Genomic DNA, 21,112 nt, shown 5'->3' on the forward strand with positions numbered 1-21,112 from the left:
GCAGATCAGTTTGTAAGAGAACTTTCTGGGCAAGGAATTAGGGTGGGGCTGAAGGGAGAGTGGCCAAGGGCTCCCGTGTGAGAGGAAGACGTGCATCTATCCAGCGGGGTTCAAATTCCCCAGGTGGACCAAGGACAGACAGGTGGGAGAGTGCTTCCAAGGGCTGTGGTTTTCTTAGGAAATGTGACTGGGGCTTTCTCAGCCATCAGAATGCACCCACATCCCCTCCCAGCCTGCGAGCCCCACATCTAGATGTACCTGCACGGCCACAGGGTCCGCTTTCCCTTCTTTCCCTGCTTCCCAAACACTCAGTGATTCCATCGACTGTAGACTTGGCAGCAGCAGGGCTGGGACTGAGCTCCCAGAGCTGGGGCAGCTGGGCCCCTTTATACCAAAATCTAGTTGTTAGAAAGGTTGGTGAGAGCGTGGAGCATGGAACACCTCTCCCTCCTCTGCATCACAGTAGCGTCCATGGCTGACCGTCCCCGGCACTTCCCCATGTGCAGGTCCTAAGAGCTTCATGGTGCCGTGTCTCTTCAACCTTCCAGTCGCCTGGGCTTCCTTCTTGTCATTCTCTCTCCTTTATTAAAAAAACAAAAAGAAACTGAGAGAGGCAGGGGGAGCCAGCTGCTCATGGCTGCAGAGCTGCTAAGGTGAAGCCATGGGGTTTGAACCCGGAAGTCTTCTCACCCGAGAGTCCATGTTCTTAACCATCACAGTTTATACTGATCATTCTATTTTGAAGGGGGAGCTCCAGGCATCCAGCGAGCCAGCAGCAAGGACCTGCAGGGGATCTTCCCGAGTCAGGCTCCCTGGACATGGGAATCTGGGTGTGTGTCGTTTCTCCGGGAAGGGCTCATCAGGAAAAGCCTTGAGGGCCATGGTAAAGCAGGCTAGGGGAGGGTCAAGAGCCGGTCGCCCGGTCTCAGAGCATCTCTGGAACATGAACTGCACTGCAGAGAAAGAAATCGATCCGTCTGTGCCTGGACAGCCAATCACTGGCCAGGGGCCTCTCCAGGGGGTTCACCACTTCCTGGGCAAGATGGCTCAGGTTGGTAGAAAGCCGTTCTCCCATGACAGGGGATGCAAGCCATTTGCACCCTTCACTCCAGCAGCCTAGAGGTGGAGTCACTGAGCCTGTGAAGGGGATCTTGAGGGGCCCCAATGGCACCTGTGACAATCTGCCCCTGGCCAGCCCACAGTCACCTGCTGCTCACAGATCAGTGAGTTCACCGCAGCCGCGCAAGGCACAGGCTCTCCACGGTCCTGCAGCCTCAATTCCTGGGAAGCTCACAAGCAGGGGGCTGGCGTGTGAACTCCTGTCCTGCTGTGGTCTCGAGGCCGTAACTGAACCTCACCCACACCTTGACCTGCTGGGTGCTCTGGGCTGCCTCCGCCTGGTCCAGCAGGCCTGGCTGGTGAGCGATCCGCCAGGAGTCTGAGCCCCGGCTGCCATGCTGTAACAAGGCTGTGGTTAGTGGACTTGCTGGGCACTGGGGCAGCAGGAGGTGTCCCGTGGGTCACATGGACGCCAGCGTGTCCCCACCCTGTCCTGGAGCAGCAGCTCTGCCCTCCCCCACCTCCAGGATCGGGGCCAGCGACCCCTGCCAGGACTCTCTGTGCCTGGCACGAACGAGGCAACAGTGACCAGATGGTTCTGCCTTCTCAATCCAGGGGAACTTGTTCTGCGACCCCAGTGGAAATGTACCCTTGTGACAGCCACAGAGCCACAAGGTGAGGGCAGCAAACCCATGTTCCCACAGTGAGCCACATGGAACGACGGCGAGGGGACCCCTATATGTCCACTTCTTAGCTCCCACGTCCACGCATTCTACCTGTCATGGATACGGCACCATGTCATCGTCACTGGCTCAAGAAATAGCCTGCAAACTAAAGGACAGCGCCCACATTCTCGGGTGCCCACATTCTCGGATGCCCACATTCTCAGACACCCACATTCTCGGACGCCCACATTCTCGGATGCCCACATTCTCAAGTGCCCACATTCTCGGACGCCCACATTCTTGGACGCCCACATTCTCGGATGCCCACATTCTCGGATGCCCACATTCTCAGGTGCCCACATTCTAGGATGCCCACATTCTCGGACGCCCACACTCTCGGATGCCCACATTCTCGGACGCCCACATTCTCAGAAGTCCACATTCTCGGGCGCCCACATTCTTGGGTGCCCACACTCTCCGATGCCCACGCTCTCGGATGCCCACACTCTCAGACGCCTACACTCTCGGGCGCCCACATTCTCAGACGTCCACATTCTCAGATGTCATCTCTGAGCCAAGCCTGGGCTGCTTTTGGGAGGGCACTCCGTCCCTGTTGGCTCGGCCATTTCTGGAGGGAGGTCGATGGTGGGTCCAGGAGATCCATGGCTGTGTGCCCCAGCCCCTTCCTCCGACATCGAGGGGCCCTGTGGTCAGCAGCCATGTGGCTGGGGACCCACTGTTAGTGAATCTGGGCTCTTGGCTGTGGTGCATGAGGAAAAGCAAACCCTCACCTGGCACAGGCACCGATCCCAGTCCCAACGGGCCCCTGTCCTCTCCAGCGTGGAGTGGTTCTTTGTAACCAGCTTGCCACCAAAGGGCTGGTTGGTGTCTTTGAGGGACGATGTCAGGACATGAGCTGCCGTCAGTTTCTGATACAGCGGTGACAGTGATCACAATAACCTCGATGAGAAGCCTGTGCCATTGAGGGACACATAGCTTCAGACCCTGTCACCATGCCTACTTCCACCACAAGTTCATCGCCCCAACCCTGCAGTGGCCCCGGACAGAGGCTGCCTGACACCTGGCAGAGTTGCCCTGCCCACACGGTCATCCTGGGCCTCTTCCACACAATGCTCCCTGGCACTTGGGGATGTGGGACACCGAGACCTCCCCGTCCTCCAAGCCTCATGCTGAGGCATTCACCACTGCGCTGACTCTGCATCCATCCTTACCCTGGGCCACTTCTCCCCACTGACGGGGCATGTCCAGGGGCATGGTCCAGACCTCCGCACACCCAGAGGATGTCCCCCGGCTTTCAGGTTGGCCTCTGCAGGGCAGTCACACAGCAGCAGCCCCTTTCTGGCTTGCCCTGAGAGCTGAGCCGAGCATTTGAAAGTCAAGACTGCTTCTTCCTCTTTTACCCACTGGTCAGAAAGACCCCCGACGAGGCCAGGGGTGTGAGTTGGGGAAGAGACGTTGGTGCATGGTGGCAGAGGACATGGAGGTGGGTTTCCTGTTTGTGGAGCCTCCTCATGCCCCCGGACCTGCCTGGGCCTGATCACAGATGACCCCGTCGGCGAGGGTGGATGGCCACTGCATCGTCCAGCCTTGTCACTCGGGCCTGGCGGTGCACAGCTCTCGCTGGGTGAGACTGGCTCCATGGTCAGCTGGTGTGCCCTGGCCAGAGGCTCCCTGCCTGCCGAGGTGCAGGAGCTCGTCTGGGACTGTTTTGGAAAACGGTCCGTTCTCTCCTGCAGAGAGCAATAATGGAGCCTTGCTCCTGAGCTCCGGGGTCTGCACAGCTGCTGTCTTGGGGGGCATCATGCTCCACCACACGGGGTCTCCCAGGCTGTAGGGCCTAAGAGGCAGAGCTGCTTATACACAGCCTGGTCCGATTGCAGAGCCCGCTGGGGCCTGGGCCTGCGGAAGAGGAACTGCCGGGTTGCACCTGACGAACTGCTAGATCAGGGTGCCAAGCACAGGCCATGCTGCCTCCACAGCCGCAGGGGCCTCGGGATGTCGTGATCCTTTCTCAGTGGCAGGAATCCAGTCCACAACAGCCACCTCTGGAGAGGGCGTGCCCCCACCCTGAGCCCCCTCCAGGTGTGCGCCCCCGCCGAGTCCCCAGCTCCATCTGCGTGCTGGCTTCAGTGTATGGGGCTGCCGTCGGGGTCTGGGCCGTGTCCAGGTGGTTCCAATGCCTCCCTTCCTTCTCATTATTGTCAAAGCAGGAGGATCCACACAGCCCCGGCGTGAGGCCGGGAGTGCTCATGGGGGCCAAGCCACGTGCATGTGGACGCCTTCTGAGCCTCACCATGGGACAGACATGGAAAAGGATTTGCTTGCAGATGGGCCACCACAAAGCGCGTAGCCGAGGCTGTGTGCGTGCTCAAGTGCGACGCTCCCTCTGGCCTCAGGGCTGCAGCTGTGCTGTTTCTCAGCTGTGATTGTGGCCAGCTCACCATGACCACAGCTCATCCAGCATCCCAGGGGCCACGCTGGTGACTTAGATAGTGCTGTGACAGGGCTTGAGCAGGGGGTCCTGTACCCTGTTCCTGAACTGGAATGGACAAACTCAAGAACTGGCAGAACCCTCAGCCTGGTCCCTTGGCGGGCAGAGGGTGATCTATTTTAACAGGAATGGCCACGTGGAGGCCATTGAAATTGCCCTCAGGCCTGCCCTGGCCCAGAGAGCAAAGTGAAAACAGTAGAAAAGGCTGTGGGGAATGGTGGGAATTAGAGCTGCTTTCAAAAACTCGAAGGATGCAGGAGGCTGTTAGCAGTGAATGGCAGCCCCTGGCAGGTTGAGCCCTGTGCATCACCAGGGAACAGAGAGTGCCGAGCAGCGCAGCCAGTTGGCCACATGAAGGTGCCTGAGGGGGCGTCTAACCCGGAAATCTCACCCCAGGACTCGCCCTGCGGAGCTGGGGACACCACGTGCCAGGATGTCTCATGCACGGGTGCCACTGCAGCCCTGGTTACCATTCTTGTAGCAGGTGAAACCGGTCACCGCAGTGAATTCCACACACAGAAAACCATGCAGTCACCGTCACACTGCCAGGGCTGTCGTGGGCCCTGGGAGGCAGGAGTCCACAGGAGAGATTCCATGTTGGGATGTGCCCGGTGCCCGCTCCGGCTCAGCCTGGCTCTCAGGCTGTGGGGAGAGGTCCCCAAAGGCTCACAAGCCCTGCTCCTGCCCACCAGACTGAGCCCAAGCCAGGGCTCAGGGACCTCTTGACAGAGCTGATTGGCAGGCACAGACAGAGCCCCTGGGACTGAGGCTTTTCTCTGGAGCCTCCCACATTCTGGGGGCGAGGACCCCAGCTGCGGCTGCATCCACAGGCACCAGGGGAAGGGACTGGCACCAAGGGATCTGTGCAGAAAGTGTGGGGCCCTCCACTGAGCAGGGCTGCCTCCAGCTGGGATTGCGTGGCACTTCCCCAGCAGGAACCTCTCTCACGTACCAGGTCAAGGCTGGTTGAGAAACATGGAGCCAGGGCTTGGGATGAGCCAAGAACCACAAAGGGCTGACAGCGCTCCTCCACAGGGCTTTGCCTGGGTGTTCCCTCCCGGTGCAGGAATGCGCTGCTTCCTGGTCTCCCATGGCATCCTCCACCCCTGCCCACCCCGTTTAACTCGCCCTTAGCTCAGTCTGTCTCCTGATCTTTTCGTTTTCTTCATGGGGCATATCCCACTTCAGCACTGTCCTGTTTTGAATTTGCTGACACCTGCCTCACCCCACCCCCTGGCCCCTGCTCTTGACTGCAAGCCAATGATGTGAGGGGTGTCCTGACCTCATCCCCAGCGTCTCAGAGCCTGTACGGAGACTCAGACACACCAGGTATGGTGTCCAGTGGTGGGAAGGCAGCTCAATCCTGGGATGGAGGATGGAAGAGCGGGTGGGGAAGGAGCTATGAGGGTGCAGGGGCACCTGGGACAAGGTGGGGACCCTGGCCTCATCCATACTAAATCATTTAAGCAGCATCCTCAAAGATTCAGCCACTGGAGGAAACAGCCAGGGGATTTTATGCTTCATCTCCTGTTTTGTTGGGCAAATGAGAACCACTGCTCTCCCCGCAGCGTGGCAGACCCCTGCCTCAGGGCCTGCACCTTCCTTCCCCCTGCGCTGGGCTGTTCTGGCTAAATGATCTCGCTGATACCTTGGGAACTGGGTGATAAGGCTCGTGCCTGAGTAATTTCTACCTCCAGGCTCTCCTGAGAATCACAGTAAAATGTGGATGTTGCCAGGTTCTGCCAACACGTTTTCTAGTCGGCCCTCTCTTGGGAGTCTGGGCAGGCAAGCAGGGGAGGGGAGTGAGAGAAGGAGTCAGTCTCCATTTTTAGGTTGAATTCCCTTTTGGAAGGCGCCCTGTCTGTCTTTGGCAAGGATGCAGAGAGGGGTGGAGCACAACCCCAGCAGCGTAGCTCAGCCAGCATCTCCCCAAGCACTTCCTTGAGTATTTCCTTCAGCCCTGGGGAGGTGGGGGCAGCCACAACTCCATTCGGATTAGTTTGATCAAATGTTTCTCTGTATTTAAAGACCCATATTTGGAAAACTCCAACTCTGTGCATACCAATCACTGTATACTTAAGAGATGGCAATTTACCAGTGGAAGTCTGGCCACATAGGTAGGGTGGCCAAACTGAGCAATACTGGGTGCCCAGTGATATAGTTTGAATGCATATCCTTGCCCAAATCTCACGTTGAAATGTAATCCTCAATCTTAGAGGTAGGGCCTGGTGGGAGGTGTTTAGATCATCTGGGTGGCTCTTTCATGAATAGCCTGGGTCATCCCCTGGGTGATGAATGAGCTCTTGTTCTGAGTTCACATGAGATCTGGTTGTTTAAGAGTATGTGGCACCTCTCCCCATAATACTCTGTCTCTTGCTCCTGCTCTGGTCATGTGACATGCCTACTCCCCCTTTACCTTCCACCATGATGGTAAGCTTCCTGAGGCCTCCTTAGAAGCCAAGCAGATGCCAGCACCAGGCTTCCTGTAAATCCTGCAGAACCATGAGCCAATTAAACCTCTTTTCTGTATAAACTATCTGGTCTCAGGTATTTCTTTATAGCAATGCAAAACCTGCCTAATATAGAAAATTGGTACCAGGAGTTGGGTATTGCTATAAAGATACCAGAAAATGTGGAAGCAACTTTGGAACTGAGTAATGGGGACAAGTTGAAAGAGTTTTGAGGGCTCAGAAGAAGACAGGAAGATGAAAGAAAGTTTGGAACTTCTTAGAGACTGGTAAAATGGTTCTGACCACAATGCTGATAGCAGTATGAACACTGAAGTCTAGGCTGCTAAGGTCTCAGATGGAAATAAGAAACTTATTGGGAAATGGAGCAAAGATTACACATGTTATGCCTTAGCAAAGAGTTTGGTTGCTGCCTTCTGTTCTGCCCTAGGGATCTGTGGAAGTTTGAACTTCATAGTGATGATTTAGCAGATCTGGTGGGATAAATTTCTAAGCAGCCAAGTGTTTGAGATGTAGCCTGGCCGCTTCTATCAGCCTATGCTCAGATGCAGAAGCAAAGGAGTAACTTAAAGATGGGACTTATATTTAAAAGGGAAAAAAAGCATAAAAGTTTGGAAAATTTTCAGCCTGACCATGTGGCAAATAAAAAAAAACAAAAAAAAGCTTTTTCAACAGAAGAATTCAAGCAGGCTGCAGAGCAACCACTTGCTAGAGAAATTTGTGTGAATAAAAAGGAGCCAAGTGCTAATATCCAAGACAACGGGAGAAAGGCCTTGAGGGCATTTCAGAGATCTTCCTGGTCTCTACTCCCATCACAAGCCCTGAGGCCTATGAGGACTAAATGATTTTGTGGGTCAGGCCCAGGGCCCCCCTGCCCTGTGCAGCCTCAGGACACTGCTTTCTGTATCCTGGCAGCTCTGGGTGCAGCCTGGGCTCAAAGGGGCCCAGATATAGCTCAGGCTGCAGCTCCAGATGGTGCAAGCCATAAGCCTTCCACATGGTGTTAAGCCTGCAGGTGCACAGAGTGCAAGAGTTGAGGCTTGGAAGCCTATATTTCAGAAGATGTATGGAAAAGCCTGGATGTCCATGCAGAAGCCTGCTACAGGGGTGGAACCCTCACAGAGAATATCTACTAGGGCAGTGCTAAGGGGAAATCTGGGGTTGCAGCTGCCACACAGAGTCTCTAATGGGGCACTACTTAGTGGAGCTGTGAGAAGGGAACCATCCTCTTCCAGACCCTAAAGTGGTAGAGCCACTGACAGCTTGCCTCCTACACCTAGAAAAGCCACAGGCACTCAACGACCTGTGCAAGCAGCTGTGGGGGTTGTATCTTGCAAAGCCACAGGGGTGGAGCTCCCCAGGGCCTTAAGAGCCCACCCCTTGCATCAGTGTGTCCTCAATGTGGGACATGGAGTCAAAGGAGATTATTTTGTAGTATTAAGATTTAATGACTGCCCTTCTGGGTTTCAACTTTCACGGGGACTGTAGCCCCTTTCTTATGGTCAGTTTTTCTCCCTTTTGGAATAGGAATGTTTACCCAGTGCCTCTGCCTCTGTTGTATCCTGGAAGTAAATAACTTGTTTTGATTTTACACACTCATAAGTAGAAGGAAAAAACATCTCTAGATGAGACTTTGGACTTGGGACTTGAACTTTTCAGTTAACACTGGAAATTAGAGTCAAGACTTTGGGGGACTGTTTGTAAGGCATGATTATATTTTGCAATGCGAGAAGGGCATGAGATTGTGGAGGGGTCAGGGGTGGACTTACATAGTTTAAATGTATGGCCCCACCCAAATCTCATGTTGAAATGTAATCCCCAGTCTTGGAGGTGGGGCCTGGTGGGTGGTGATTGGGTCATGGAGGAGGATCCCTCATGAATGCCTTGGGCCATCCCTTTGGTGATGAGTGAGCTCTTGCTTTGAGTTCACACGAGATCTGGTCATTTAAGAGTGTGTGGCACCCTTCCAGCCCCTCACTTTCTCCTGCTTTCACCATGTGCCATGCCTGCTCCCCCTTTGCCCTCCGTCATGATTGTAAGCTTCCTGAGGTCTTCCTAGAAACTGAGCAGATGCCAGCACCATACTTCCTGTAAAGCCTGCAGAACCATGAATGAGTTAAACTTCTTTTCTTTATAAATTACCCACTCTTGGGTATTTCTTTATAGCAATGCAAGAATGGCCTAAGACACCCAGTTAAATTTGAATTTCAGATGAACAAGGAGAAATATGCTGTATAGGCATGTCCCACGGAATCAGGCAAGCCCATTTGGGGCAGGCTCAGGACTGTGCACCAGGCTGGCTTTCTGCTTGCCCGCACTTCCTGGTTCCTATGCAGGTGGGTTTGGCTATGTGACTCGTCCTGATAAGGTGTGAGCACAAGTGACATCTGTCACTTAAGCAGAGGCAGGATCCTCCCACATCTGTCTCATGGGCAACACAATGGTACCCACGCCCTGGACTCTGAGTGACCACGTGGAGCCGAGTGTGCAGACTCAGAAGGAGGAGATATGTCCTGGCCCAGCATTCCATGTCCACCTCCTGTGGGATGACGGAGCTGGACCAGCTGCTACACAGCTGTTATTGGCAGAATCCCTCAAGAGAAAGGTAATTATTGACTGCTCATATAGGAGGCCCAGAGCATGGCACCCCGGGCAAGAAGTTAGGGGATGATGCAAAGCTCCAACAGGCAATGCTGGCTCCTTGGAGTGGCTCAGCTTGGCTCACATGTGGCTCTTCCTCGGAACAGTGTTCTTCCATCCCCCCCAACAGAATGGCCACCTCATCTGTCACAGAGTCCCCAAATGTGGCCCTGCTGGAGCTGCCTCCCCCTCTGGAGGTGGAAGCATGGTCCCTGGAAATGGCAGGTCCTCAGAAGCTGGGTGGGGAACCTGAAATGTCTCCTTCTGCCACTTGATAAGGCAAATGATGGGTTTGTTTCTAGAGAAATCTTATCCCCACCTCCTAAAATCTTAAATCTGTTGCCAGGTGCCCAGAACCTGAAAATACAAGCCTGACATGGCTGGGCTTTCCAGTGAGATGTCTCTGGGGGAGAGATACTGAGCTGCAATGTGAGGCTGAGATCTGCTTATGTGGGGAGCCCACCTTCTCAGCTGCCCAGTGCCCCCAAACCCCTAGCCTCCACTTCTCCCCAAAGACTCTCCAAGGCCTCCATCATTCAAGCTGGGAGTGAAGTCTGAGACTAGCAGTTGCCTTTGTGGTATCTTCCACTCAGATGCCCTGTGGGTCCTCTTAAAAAGAATAACAGCCAGCAAGAGGGAAAGTGGATAATTTCTAAAAGGTGAGTTGGCAAGTGTGGTTTTCTCTCTGTGGACAGTGGACAGTGGGGGGTCACAGGGAAAGCTGGCTGAAGGAGGGGATCTGTGGGGTTCAGAGCACCCAAGGGCCACCTCAGAGCAGAACTGTGGAAAGGTAGTGCATTTGTCTGTTTTCATGCTGCTATTAGAGACATACCTGAGACTGGGTGTTTATAAAGAAAAGGGGCTGGGCACGGTTGCTCACGCCTGTAATCCCAGCACTTTGGGAGGCAGAGGGGGGCAGATCCTCTGAGCTCAGGAGTTCAAGACCAGCCTGGCCAACATGGTGAAACCCCATCTCTACTAAAAACACAAAAATTAGCTGGGCTTGATGGCACATGCCTGTAATCCCAGCCACTCGGGAGGCTGAGGCAGGAGAATTGCTTGAACCCAGGAGGCGGAGGCTGCAGGGAGCTGAGATCACGCCACTGCACCTCAGCCTGGGCAACAGAGAGAGACTCTTTCAAAAAAAAGAAAGAAAGAAAAGAAAAGGAAGTTTAATGGACTCATAGTTCCACATGGCTGGGGAAGCCTCACAATCATGGCAGAAGGCAAAGAAGGAGAAAGCCACGTCTTACATGGTGGCAGGCAAGAGAGAGTGTGCGCAGGGGAACTCCCCTTTATAAAACCTTCAGATCTCGTAAGACTTATTCACTATCACGAGAACAGCACAGGAAAGACCCACCCCCATGATTCAATTACCTTCCACCAGGTCCCTCCCATGACAGGTGAGAATTTTGGGAACTACAATTCAAAATGAGATTTGGGTGGGGACACAGCAGAGAGGTGGAACATATTGCAGCTTCGCAGCCTAAGAAAAGTTCTGACAATCAATCTGTGGCTCTGATGAACATACTTCATTCATTTTCTGAGGCTGTTTAAAATAGGATCTGGAAAATGCTAGCCTGACACGGATGGGCTTTCTCGGGGTCTGGAGACCAGACGTCCCAAACTGAGGTGTGGTCAGGGCCCTGCTCCCTCTGAGACTCTGGGTAGAATCGGTCCTTGCTTCCTCCCTGCTTGTGGCCAGCCATCCTGGAGTTCCTGGGCTTGCTGGCGCATCACTGCAGTCCCTGCCTAGTTCCTGGGCTTGTCGGCACGTCACTGCAATCTCCGCCTCCTTGTCACGTGGTATTCTCTCCGTGTGTTTCTTCTGGGACACAAGTCATCGGGTTTGAGGCCCACTCTAATCCGGTATGGCCACATTTCAACCTACCTAGTTACATCTGCAAAGACCCTATTTCCAGATAAAGTCATTCCGAAGGTTCGGGGTGGACATTGTTCAACCTGGTACACCCAGGTGCGCAGATCCTTCAAAACTGAAAGTGGATTCGCAGGCCCGAATGAGCCGCGAATTCCAGACTTTTGGGGCCCAACCAGGGTCCTGATCTCTGGAATGAGGGAAAGCAGTAGGCGGGAAGGGGGCAGTTCGGCCGGGAGCCCCCTCCTCAGATGGCCTTGGCTGTGCGGGGCATGTTGGGCCGGCCATCCAGCCCCTGATGTGCCCCACCCGTGACAGAGACCAGGCGGCCCCGAGCCGGCAGCACGTGCACGGTCATCCAGGACACAGCCCAGGGCCTGCAGCGGGCAACGGCTTCTGCTGGGAGCACTTCCATCTGGAAACCAGAGAGGTGTCCACAGAGAAGGGGCAGGACCTTCCCCTCCCCGTCAGGGCTGGCTAGGCGGCAACCTCGCCATGGAGGAAAATCCTTCCACCTGGAGCCGAAACTCCATGGAGATGATAAATCTCTCCTCGTGTCGGCTTCCAGAAACGACGCCTGCCATTTGCAGATGAAAAATGTCGGCGAGCCGGCTGGAAGCGGCAGGCACATGGCAGAAAGGTTAGCTCTCCTGCTTCTCCCCCGAACACAAAGCCTTTTCTTTCTCCAGCTGGAAGTGAGCACGCCTCATGAATGCAAAGCGCTCTTTCAACATTCGATTTTAAATTCTTTGAATTAAATCTGGATCCTTCCGGGCCCTGTGTTCTCCCGGTTATTTATCACTGGCTAAGTGTAGAAGTCTGTTCGGCGTCTCCTGGGACTGCTGACTTAGGAGCTGCATCTGAAATGTTATAAACTATTTAAAACCAAAAGCTCGGCTGTGTCCAGTCAGAGGGAGCGCATTTGCAGGCCGCGCTGGGAGCGCTGGGAAAACGAGCACTGGCCCCCTGCACACACGCTCATTCTGCCTGGCCTTCCTCTGGGTAATCACTTTAATACACTTGAAAGTAAACCTTTTCCCCACCAAGGCAGGGCGATTTTTTCCCCTTATTTAGCAAACATTGATTGTTATTCCCTCCTCCATGGTCCTGCCTCTCTGTGAAATTAACAAGCCAGCTTTGTCCCCGCATCCCCACCGCCCCCACCCCGCCGCCTCCCCAGGCCGGTGGCAGTCCCACCACGCGCCGGCAGGGGGCGAGAAAGCCTCTCTTTTGAGGGCCCCACGCGGCGCTCCCGCGGGACCCGCCTGGGTCTGGGCTCCTGGGACAGGGAAGCCGGCCTTCTCCCCGGATGCGGGGGCAGAGAAAGACCCAGTTCCTTCCGGACGTCGTACATCAGGACCTGCGATGCTGAAGAATGAGGAACTGGGTGGAAATCGTGGTTTGAAGCAGGGAGAGCTTCCCCTGCCCAATCTCTCAGGAGCCCTGCTGGGTGCCCCTGCCAGGTGCCCCTGCCACCTGTCCCGTGCCACCGGGGCCACGCTCCCCAAAAGGCCGTGCGTGGCGGGCTCAGTCCCTGCCCGGAAACTGGCTGACAGCACTGTCCCTGCTGACAGCCGAGGAAACTGGGCCGGAGTGGCTGGAATTGGGTGGGAGCTCCCACTGTGTGACTCTGTACCTCAATCCTGTGGCTCTGGCCTATGCTCTGTCCAGAGGAGCTCCAAGATGGCCCTCGATGTGCCATCTCGTTTGGGTGACTTCTGCCCTTCAGCTGGGCTGACCAGCGTGTTTCTGATGGGTGGAGAGCAGCACGGGTGACACCGCTTCCCAGAGAGGGTTCTGGCGAGGCCCTGGCCTCTGCGTTGGCTGGCTGTCTCCTTCTGTCTCTCTCCCCACCTTTTGCTCTGGCTCTCTGTTTCCCTCTTCCTCCCTGTCTCTCTGTCTCTGTCTCTTTTGCTGTCTCTGTCTCTTTCTCTGTTCTCCTCTGTCTCTGTGTCTCTCTCTGTCTCTGTCTCTCACCCCCACCTCCTCTGTCTGTTTCTGTGTCTCTCTCTCTGTCTCTGTCTCTCTCGGTTTGGTCCCCCCCAAGGGAAGCTGATGCCGTGTGTGAAGCTACCTGGAGAGGTCCATGTGGCAAGGGGCCAAGGCCGGACAATGGCTAGATGAGAGCTTGGAGGCCAAACTCCCCTCTCACTCCCCACTGAACCTTCAGATGAGACGGCAGGCCCTGCCCACAGCTCAGCTGCGGCCTCGTCAGGACCTGAGACCCAAAGGCACCCACACAAGCTGTACCCAGATTTCCTGGCCCTCAGAAATGTGAGATGAGAAACACTTGTCTTAAGCTGCTGAAGCATGGAATAACTCCCTACCTGGCCGGACAGGACTGGAGAGTACCTCGCAGCGTGGCTGGAGAGGGCCATGGCCCCTCCTTCTCTGCTCCTCATGCAGCAGCCTCTCCTGAAATGCCCACCAGGCTCCCGCTTCTCACTGGGTGCCACGCTGTCACCTGGATCCCCAAGGCGGGGAGCGCCGCTGCTCGCTGCGCACAAACACAGCCGGTTCCCAGTGGGCAGGCGGCACCTGCTGAACTCCGACCCCCTCTGAAATGCATGTATTCACATCCGAGCCCCTAGTACCTAGGAATAGGACGAAATAGGGTCTTTGCAGATGATCAAGGCAAGATGAAGTCATTGAGGTGGGCCCTAACCCAAAAGGACTGGTGTCTTTGGGAGAAGGGAAACCCAGATGCAGAGGCATAGACAGGGCCGACTAGAGCGATGCCACCACAGCCCAGGAGCCCCAGATACCAGGAGCTGGGGCTGGAGCAGGGGCCTCCCCAGTGCTCTCAGAGGCTGGCGGCCCCATCCACACCCTGATGTTGGACTTCTGGTCTCCAGAACTGCGGGAGGATGAATTTCTGTTGTTTCCACTGCTGAGTTTGCAGCATGTGCTTCCGGCAGCCCCAGGACATGGGTGCATCGGCTGTCAGAATCCACCCCTCCATTAGCCGTCGAGTTTTCATGTGGAGATTTTAGAAGACCTTGGGAGGAAAGCGACCCTTTGAGGAATTGTCCCATGGTTCTTCACATACGGGGTGTTGGACCCTGGGAAGGGGAAGGAGGAAGCTGGGAAGCATTTTTCTGCCAGTTTCTGCCCATGTTGTGAGCACGTGCACCCCTGGATGGACCAGCCCTGAGTTCAGGTGCAGCCCCAAAGTACACAGGGGAGGGAGAGAAGGAGGAAGGAGTGAGGGAAGGAGATAAGTAAGAAGGAAGGAGGGAAAAAGGAGGAAGAGAGAAAGGGAAGGAAGGAGGGAGGAAGGGAGGAAGGAAGGAGAGAGGGAGAGCAGGAGGAAGAGAGGGAGGGAGGAAGGGAAGAAGGGAGGGGAGAGGAAGGGCAGGAGGAAGGTAAGGAGGGAGGAGGGAGGGAGAAGGGAGGAAGGGAAAGCGAGGAGGAGAGGGAGGAGGGAGGGAGAAGGGAGGAAGGGAAAGCGAGGAGGAGAGGGAGGTGGGAGGGAGGGAGGAAGGTGGGAGGGAGGGAGGGAGGGAGAGGGAAAAGGGGAGCCAGGGGAGGGAGGAAGGCTGGATACATGAAGTATGGCTGGAAAGATGGATACTGGGTGGGTGGCTGCGTGGGTAGTTGGATGGAGGGGACTCGGATTCCATCTTAGGGACTCACAAGGGCTGAGCTGTGGGGGAGAATGCTGGGGCTTGGGCCCTTCTGGGGAGACGGGTAGAGAGGTGGAGGAGCAGCCATACTGGAACCTCCTGTGGCCGCTTGTGGGCCCTGTGCTCCCCACACCCTCCTCACTCTTTTGAGGACAGTGCGCCTCCTGCCATCTAAGAGTCGCCCTGTTCCTTCACCACTGACACTGGCATGGAACCCTCAGCAAGAGGGATCTGGCCACCAGATGTGGGCTGTGCACTAATGAGCCCAGTCCACTGGTCAATAATTGGCTGAGGCTCTGTCCACCAGTGACAGATGGAACCAGGGACAATGGGGCCGACAGAGAGGCCCCTTGCCCAGGTTTTGGGTGACCCGGGCACCCTGAGCCAGGCTGGTGGGGGCAGGGGGTGCCCAGCAGATACAGGGCTGCCCACTCCAAGCTCAAATGCCTGACAGCTTCCTGGGGACACCCACATCCATTCACCTCCAGCTGCAGTCTCAGGGCCCATACCCGGGGATGGGAGGTGGGTGGGGGTGCTGGGGGAGTGGGAGGGGGCTGTGCTAGGCGCGACTACTCCAGCAGAAGGAAAAATGAGGCTTTCTGTGTAGGACGAAATGATGACCCCAGAATCATCTCAGGGTGAGCCCTGCCCTGGAGGGGGTTGGCGGTGCGGCCAGCTCACCCATAAACTTGTTCAAGTGATTTATGAGGCTTGGTCAGCACGGGTGGGGATGGGCCAAGGAGGAACTGTGGCCTCTAATTGGAGCAGGGAAAGGAGGACGTCCTTGTGTTAATAACAGCCTTCGCCACCAGCGCTCCCCATGAGCTCCAAGTCCGCTCAGCCACTGGGGTTTCTGTCCAGTTGGACATCAAATCCCCCCAGGTGACAGGGACCCCTGTGGGTCTCACACGGGCACCTCCAGGAGGTGCAGACACAAGTAGTCAGAGGGTCGAAGGTGTTTCCTCATGGACGGCAAGCATGGCGTCTCCCACCACTAACGGGAGGAGGCCGAGGTTCCCAGGCACCTGAGAACCGAGAACCGCAGGGAGGAACTTCTGCCCTGGGGACAGCTGGAAACCAGTAGAATGTCACGTAGTTTGTGGCTCGTAAACCCACTGGATCTTCTCAGTGGCCATGTGGTGCCAGCCCCAGACAGCGGACAGGCCTCCTTGGTGGTGGGGTCTTCAGGGTCCTTCCTGCTTCTTCTGGCTCTGCCCACAAGGCAGACAATTCTTCAGTGAAACCCTGAGCAGCCAGGACAGAAGCATCTGCCTAGCTGGCAGCCGGGCCCTGAGCCCGGCCTTGCCCCTGAGGTTCTCGGCTCCAACAGCAAACCCAGATATGACGGTGATGGAGCCAGCATCGCCCCGGGTGTCCAAGCATCCCGATGGTAACTAGGGCAAGACCACCCTGCCTGCGAATTGCTTCTCCCAGATAGACAAACAGCAATGTGGTGGGCTTCGAAGGGCCTGCTCTGCTGGGCATGTGGCATCCTGGCCACGACTCTCTTGAGTTACCAGGATGGGTCAGGGCACCAGACCCAAGGCCAAGGGCACCACTTCTCCCAGGCTCAGCAGGGAGAGTGAAAACATTTAGGGAAAAAAGGACCCAGCCCAGGGCCACTGTGCCCCAGCTTTCCCAGCTGTGTACTTGGGGGTATGCCCTTGTCTTCTCCAAAACAGGGACTTGCAGGGGTCATGGAGGGACCGAGAAGAGCTGGAAACAGGTGGAAAGTCCCAGACCTAATGTGGGGGCTGGGGAAGCAGCCGGGCCGGGGAGGGTGGGGACCGGGGCCTGTGTGTTTTTGCAGGACGTGCACGAGGGTAAGAGGCTGTGCCCGGGATGCTGTGACTGTGCCTTGTGACAGCAACAGGGGACAGAGGAACCTCAGAAGCCCCACAGCACCCCACCAGGAGCTCAGCAGCCGAGGCTTAGTGGCGTCTCCCTCCTCCTCTGTCCTGCCTGCAAATGCCCAAGACCCTAGCCTGCCCAGAGCCACCTAAACGTGTCTGTGTGCCTGACCCAAGAGCCCTCCCCACCAGCACTGTCACTGCCTCCCACTGTGGCCACCGGCAGAGCCAAAATCTAGAAAGCATCGGAGCACGTTCCTCTCAGCTCAGCCCAGAGTGTTGGGCGACACTGAGGCACTTCCAGCCACACCTGAGAAACAAGGATGCGGACCCTCTGTGACGGCTGCAGGCTGGAACCCCAAGGCGCAGCAGCCAGCCAGGGAATGCTCTCCCCAAAACGTGAGACTCGAAACCTTAGCAATCCCCACAGTTGGTGGTGGATCTGGGCTGTGCCGAGCCGGGGTCTGGGAGACAACACAGCAGGCTCAGTCGTCCCAGCCTTGGGAGCCCTTCCCAGGCCAAGGCCATCTCTACAAGGTAGAGAGGGCTTAGCTGGGGGCTGTGGGCAGAGAGGGCTCAGCCAGGGGGCACGTACCATCCCTGAGCGGCACTCTCTCGCCCTCCTGGGTAAACCTGCTGCCCATCTGGGCCCATCTCTGGTAGCATCGGCTGATGTTGAGCCAGTGCACAGCAGGGCATGTGACTGAGAGGGACCTTGCCCCTCTGCAGAGCCAGGAGACAGCCTCCCAGATCCTGTTCCAGGGCTTCAAAGGGCCAGCCTTGTGGACAGCCACGCCTCTGCCAGGACCCCAGGCTGTGCAGGTCAGCAGGGATGGGCCCACTTGTATCTCCCAGGACTGGCACCTGTGGTCTCCCAGTTCAGCGAGGAGGGAACCCTTCCCGTGCAGGGCGGTCCTTCTGTTGTGAGTGTGGCTGCACAGGACAGCCAGTAAGGCATCGGAGGATGACTCACCTCGCAGCCTGGGACCTGCCTGGAAGATGGCCTTCCAGGGGGGCCCCCTCTGCCCCTGTCCACTATCGAACAGGAACAGGGTGAGGATGGTGCCTGCCCCTGCCCCAGGACACTCTCCCCGTCCCCCAGCACAGGCCTCAGGTGACCCTCAGCAGGACCTGTGGGGTGACCTTGATGTGGGCAGGGAGGAGCTCCAGGGCCTGGGTCAGCAGGTTTCGAAGGAGGCCTCAGGGCCCCAGGCCATGCCCATGGGTCAGTGCCTCCATCCACACCTACAGCCTCGGGGAGCCCGGGGTCTCTGAGACAACTGCAAGCAAGCTGTGTGGTGGGTGCCACAGTTTCCAGAGAAATGGAGATTTAAAAGCCACAGCCGCCCTGGCACGCGTTTGACTCAGTTTCTCTCTGGGGGGGGGTGCCCTCTAGGAAAATCCTTCAATAATCAAGTTTTTGTTGACTCCCACCCAGGGATTAGTGGTGCCCACAAAGCCATGTGTCAACAAGACACGTCTACACACACATCAACAACGAGTGTACAGTGCGTGTCTACACCACCCATCTACCCCATGCGTCTATACGGCACATCCATACGTGTCTGTATCTTGTGTGTACACCACGTATCTGTACCACGTGTCTAGACTGCCCATCTACAACATGTGTCTACACCACCATTGGATTAATGCCTGCTGCTGGGTCAGCAGGGCAGGCAGGACACACAGAGGGGACCACCAGCAGGAGCTGAGGGGCTCCAGAAGGGGAGTGACCCCAGGAGGCGTCCTCTGGGGGACCAAGCTGGGCTGGAGCGTGATTGTGGATATGACAGGAGAGGGAGAATAAACCTCATATTCTCCAAGGCCACCTCCAACCTCCTTAGGAAAGAAGTGAAGCTGGTTCCCAGATTGGATCCCCTCGCACTTTCTCCCCAAGCGGAAGACCAAGCGGGGGTCTGAGTGCCGGGCGTGCACTGTTGTGGGTCCTCTGATAGTCCAGAGCTGGTGCCCTTGGCCTGGCCTAGTGCCTCCTTCCTGGTCATGCTCAGGCCTTGACCCTTAACGGCCTGGTCATCTCTGAGCATTGCTCTGTGGTTGTGACCTGACTGTGTGGCAGCTCGTAGACACAGAGAGGTGTCACAGGCTGCAATCCAGGCAGCCCATGTGAAACCAGCGGGCCATATCTTCAGGGCTGTTGGGGTTCCCAACTCTATGGCTGCTGGACTTTGCTGTGTGCCGGCACTTCAGAGTCTGCAGAGAGGAATGAAGGGTCCTGGCCTCAAGCCAGAGCAGAGATGTATTCCTGGACAAAGGGCCAGCAGCCCAGAGGGCTTTGAATAGGGTCTACCCAGTGGGACAGATAGCCAGGACTAATGGGATGGAGGGAGGAGAAATCCCTGAGAGCTTCCTGGAAGAATCACTATTCAAAAGCACATTCTAAGTTTCTGTTGGGACAGAACTGCTTACGACACCCCTCCAACCTGGTGCTTGGTTCTCCCCCTTAGCAAAGGGAAGTGTTGTCACCCCAGAGGCTGCAGCTCAGGGGCCAGAGAAGCTGGTTTTCTATGGTGCACCCAGGCTGGGCTGCTTCTCTCCACTCTGCCTCAGTCCACAGGCTTGTCCAGCACTGCCCTAAGATGCACTTGCCTCTCTCTCTTGAGCACCTCACCCTGTGGGGGATGGGGGACTCAGAGCCCCGCCCCCAGGGCCCCTGAGGCTCAGGACAATCGTTGCCTTGGCTGGATTGTTACCTAAGAGACAACCCCCTGGAAGAGGCCTCAGCAGGCCCAGGCCACCTGAAGGGAGAACAGACCTGCGGCTGAGGGCGCGGTGCTAGCCCTGCCTTGAGACACCCCGAGAGCCGTGGGAAGAGCTGCGGGATCCCCTATTGCATCACAAAGTAGCCCTGGAGGGCTGGTCTTTATTTTGATGAGGCTGAGAAGGGAAGGCTGTGGGCATGTTTAATCCGCACACTTTAGACTCCCCGGCTGTGATTTTTGACAATGGCTCGGGGCTCTGCAAGGCGGGCCTGTCTGGGGAGTTTGGACCCCGGCACATTGTCAGCTGCATCGTGGGGCACCTGAAATTCCAGGCACCCTCAGCAGGGGCCAACCAGAAGAAGTACTTTGTTGGGGAGGAGGCCCTGTACAAGCAGGAGGCCCTGCAGCTGTACTCCCCCATCGAGCGTGGCCTAATCACAGGGTGGGATGACATGGAGAGACTCTGGAAGCATCTCTTTGAGTGGGAGCTGGGCGTGAAACCCAGCAACCAGCCCCTGCTCGCGACGGAGCCCTCCCTGAATCCCAGGGAGAACCGCGAAAAGATGGCGGAAGTCATGTTCGAGAGCTTCGGCGTGCCCGCTTTCTACCTGTCGGACCAGGCAGTGCTGGCTCTCTACGCCTCGGCCTGCGTCACAGGCCTGGTGGTGGACAGCGGGGATGGGGTCACCTGCACTGTCCCCATCTTCGAGGGTTACTCCCTGCCCCATGCAGTCACCAAGCTCCACGTGGCGGGCAGGGACATCACGGAGCTCCTCATGCAGCTGCTCCTGGCCAGCGGCCACACCTTCCCCTGCGAGCTGGACAAGGGTCTCGTGGATGACATCAAAAAGAAGCTGTGCTATGTGGCCTTGGAGCCCGAGAAGGAGCTTTCCCAGAGGCCGGAGGAGGTCCTGAGGGAGTACAAGCTGCCCGATGGGAACATCATCAGCCTCGGGGACCCGCTGCACCAGGCGCCCGAGGCCCTGTTCGCGCCCCAGCAGCTGGGCAGCCAGAGCCCTGGGCTCTCGAATATGGTCTCCAGCAGCATCACCAAGTGTGATGCTGACATCCAGAAGATCCTCTCTGGGGAGATCGTGCTGTCGGGGGGCACTACCCTGTTTCACGGGCTGGATGACCGGCTTCTCAAGGAGCTGGAGCAGCTGGCCTCCAAGGACACCCCCATCAAGGTCACGGCTCCCCCCGACCGGTGGTTCTCCACCTGGATTGGAGCCTCCATCGTCACCTCTCTGAGTAGCTTCAAGCAGATGTGGGTCACCGCCGCAGACTTCAAGGAGTTTGGGAGCTCCGTGGTGCAGAGAAGATGCTTCTGAAGGCCGCTTCTCGTGGGGTACCGTGTGGGGTGAACCCTAGCCCCAGCTTTGGGAGGATGTTCAATAAAGGACAAATGCTGGAACACCTGGCCACCTCAGCTCAGTTCCTTCTTGGGGGCGGCAGAGTCATTTCTGGCCCTGACGGTGCATCTGTGAAGTGTCTTGGTCCACACCCGCTCCCCTTCACTTCCTCCCAAGAAAGCCTGGGCTGAGGCCAGGCTGTGTCCATCTGCAGTTTGTGTGAAAGTAGGGCCCTGGGCCTCAGGTGAGTAGGGCGCTGGAGTCTGCATTCTAAACAAGGATCTTAGGTGGGCCGAGAGAGTCGGCAGGGAGGGTGGGGACTAGCAGGTGCACCTGGTTCTGAT

At 56.7% G+C, this 21,112-nt stretch overlaps 1 protein-coding gene across 1 annotated transcript; it reads left to right on the plus strand.

Moving 5' to 3' along the window:
• The first annotated feature begins 19,410 nt into the window (after positions 1-19,410).
• ACTRT2 (actin related protein T2) lies at positions 19,411-20,830 on the plus strand. Its single transcript, XM_004092947.3, has one exon. The coding sequence runs from the start codon at positions 19,614-19,616 to the stop codon at positions 20,745-20,747; it is 1,134 nt and encodes a 377-aa protein (XP_004092995.3). The 5' UTR covers positions 19,411-19,613; the 3' UTR covers positions 20,748-20,830.
• Positions 20,831-21,112: the final 282 nt, after the last annotated feature.

The sequence above is a fragment of the Nomascus leucogenys genome, chromosome 24 (assembly GCF_006542625.1).
Source record: "Nomascus leucogenys isolate Asia chromosome 24, Asia_NLE_v1, whole genome shotgun sequence".
Classification (NCBI taxonomy): domain Eukaryota; kingdom Metazoa; phylum Chordata; class Mammalia; order Primates; family Hylobatidae; genus Nomascus; species Nomascus leucogenys.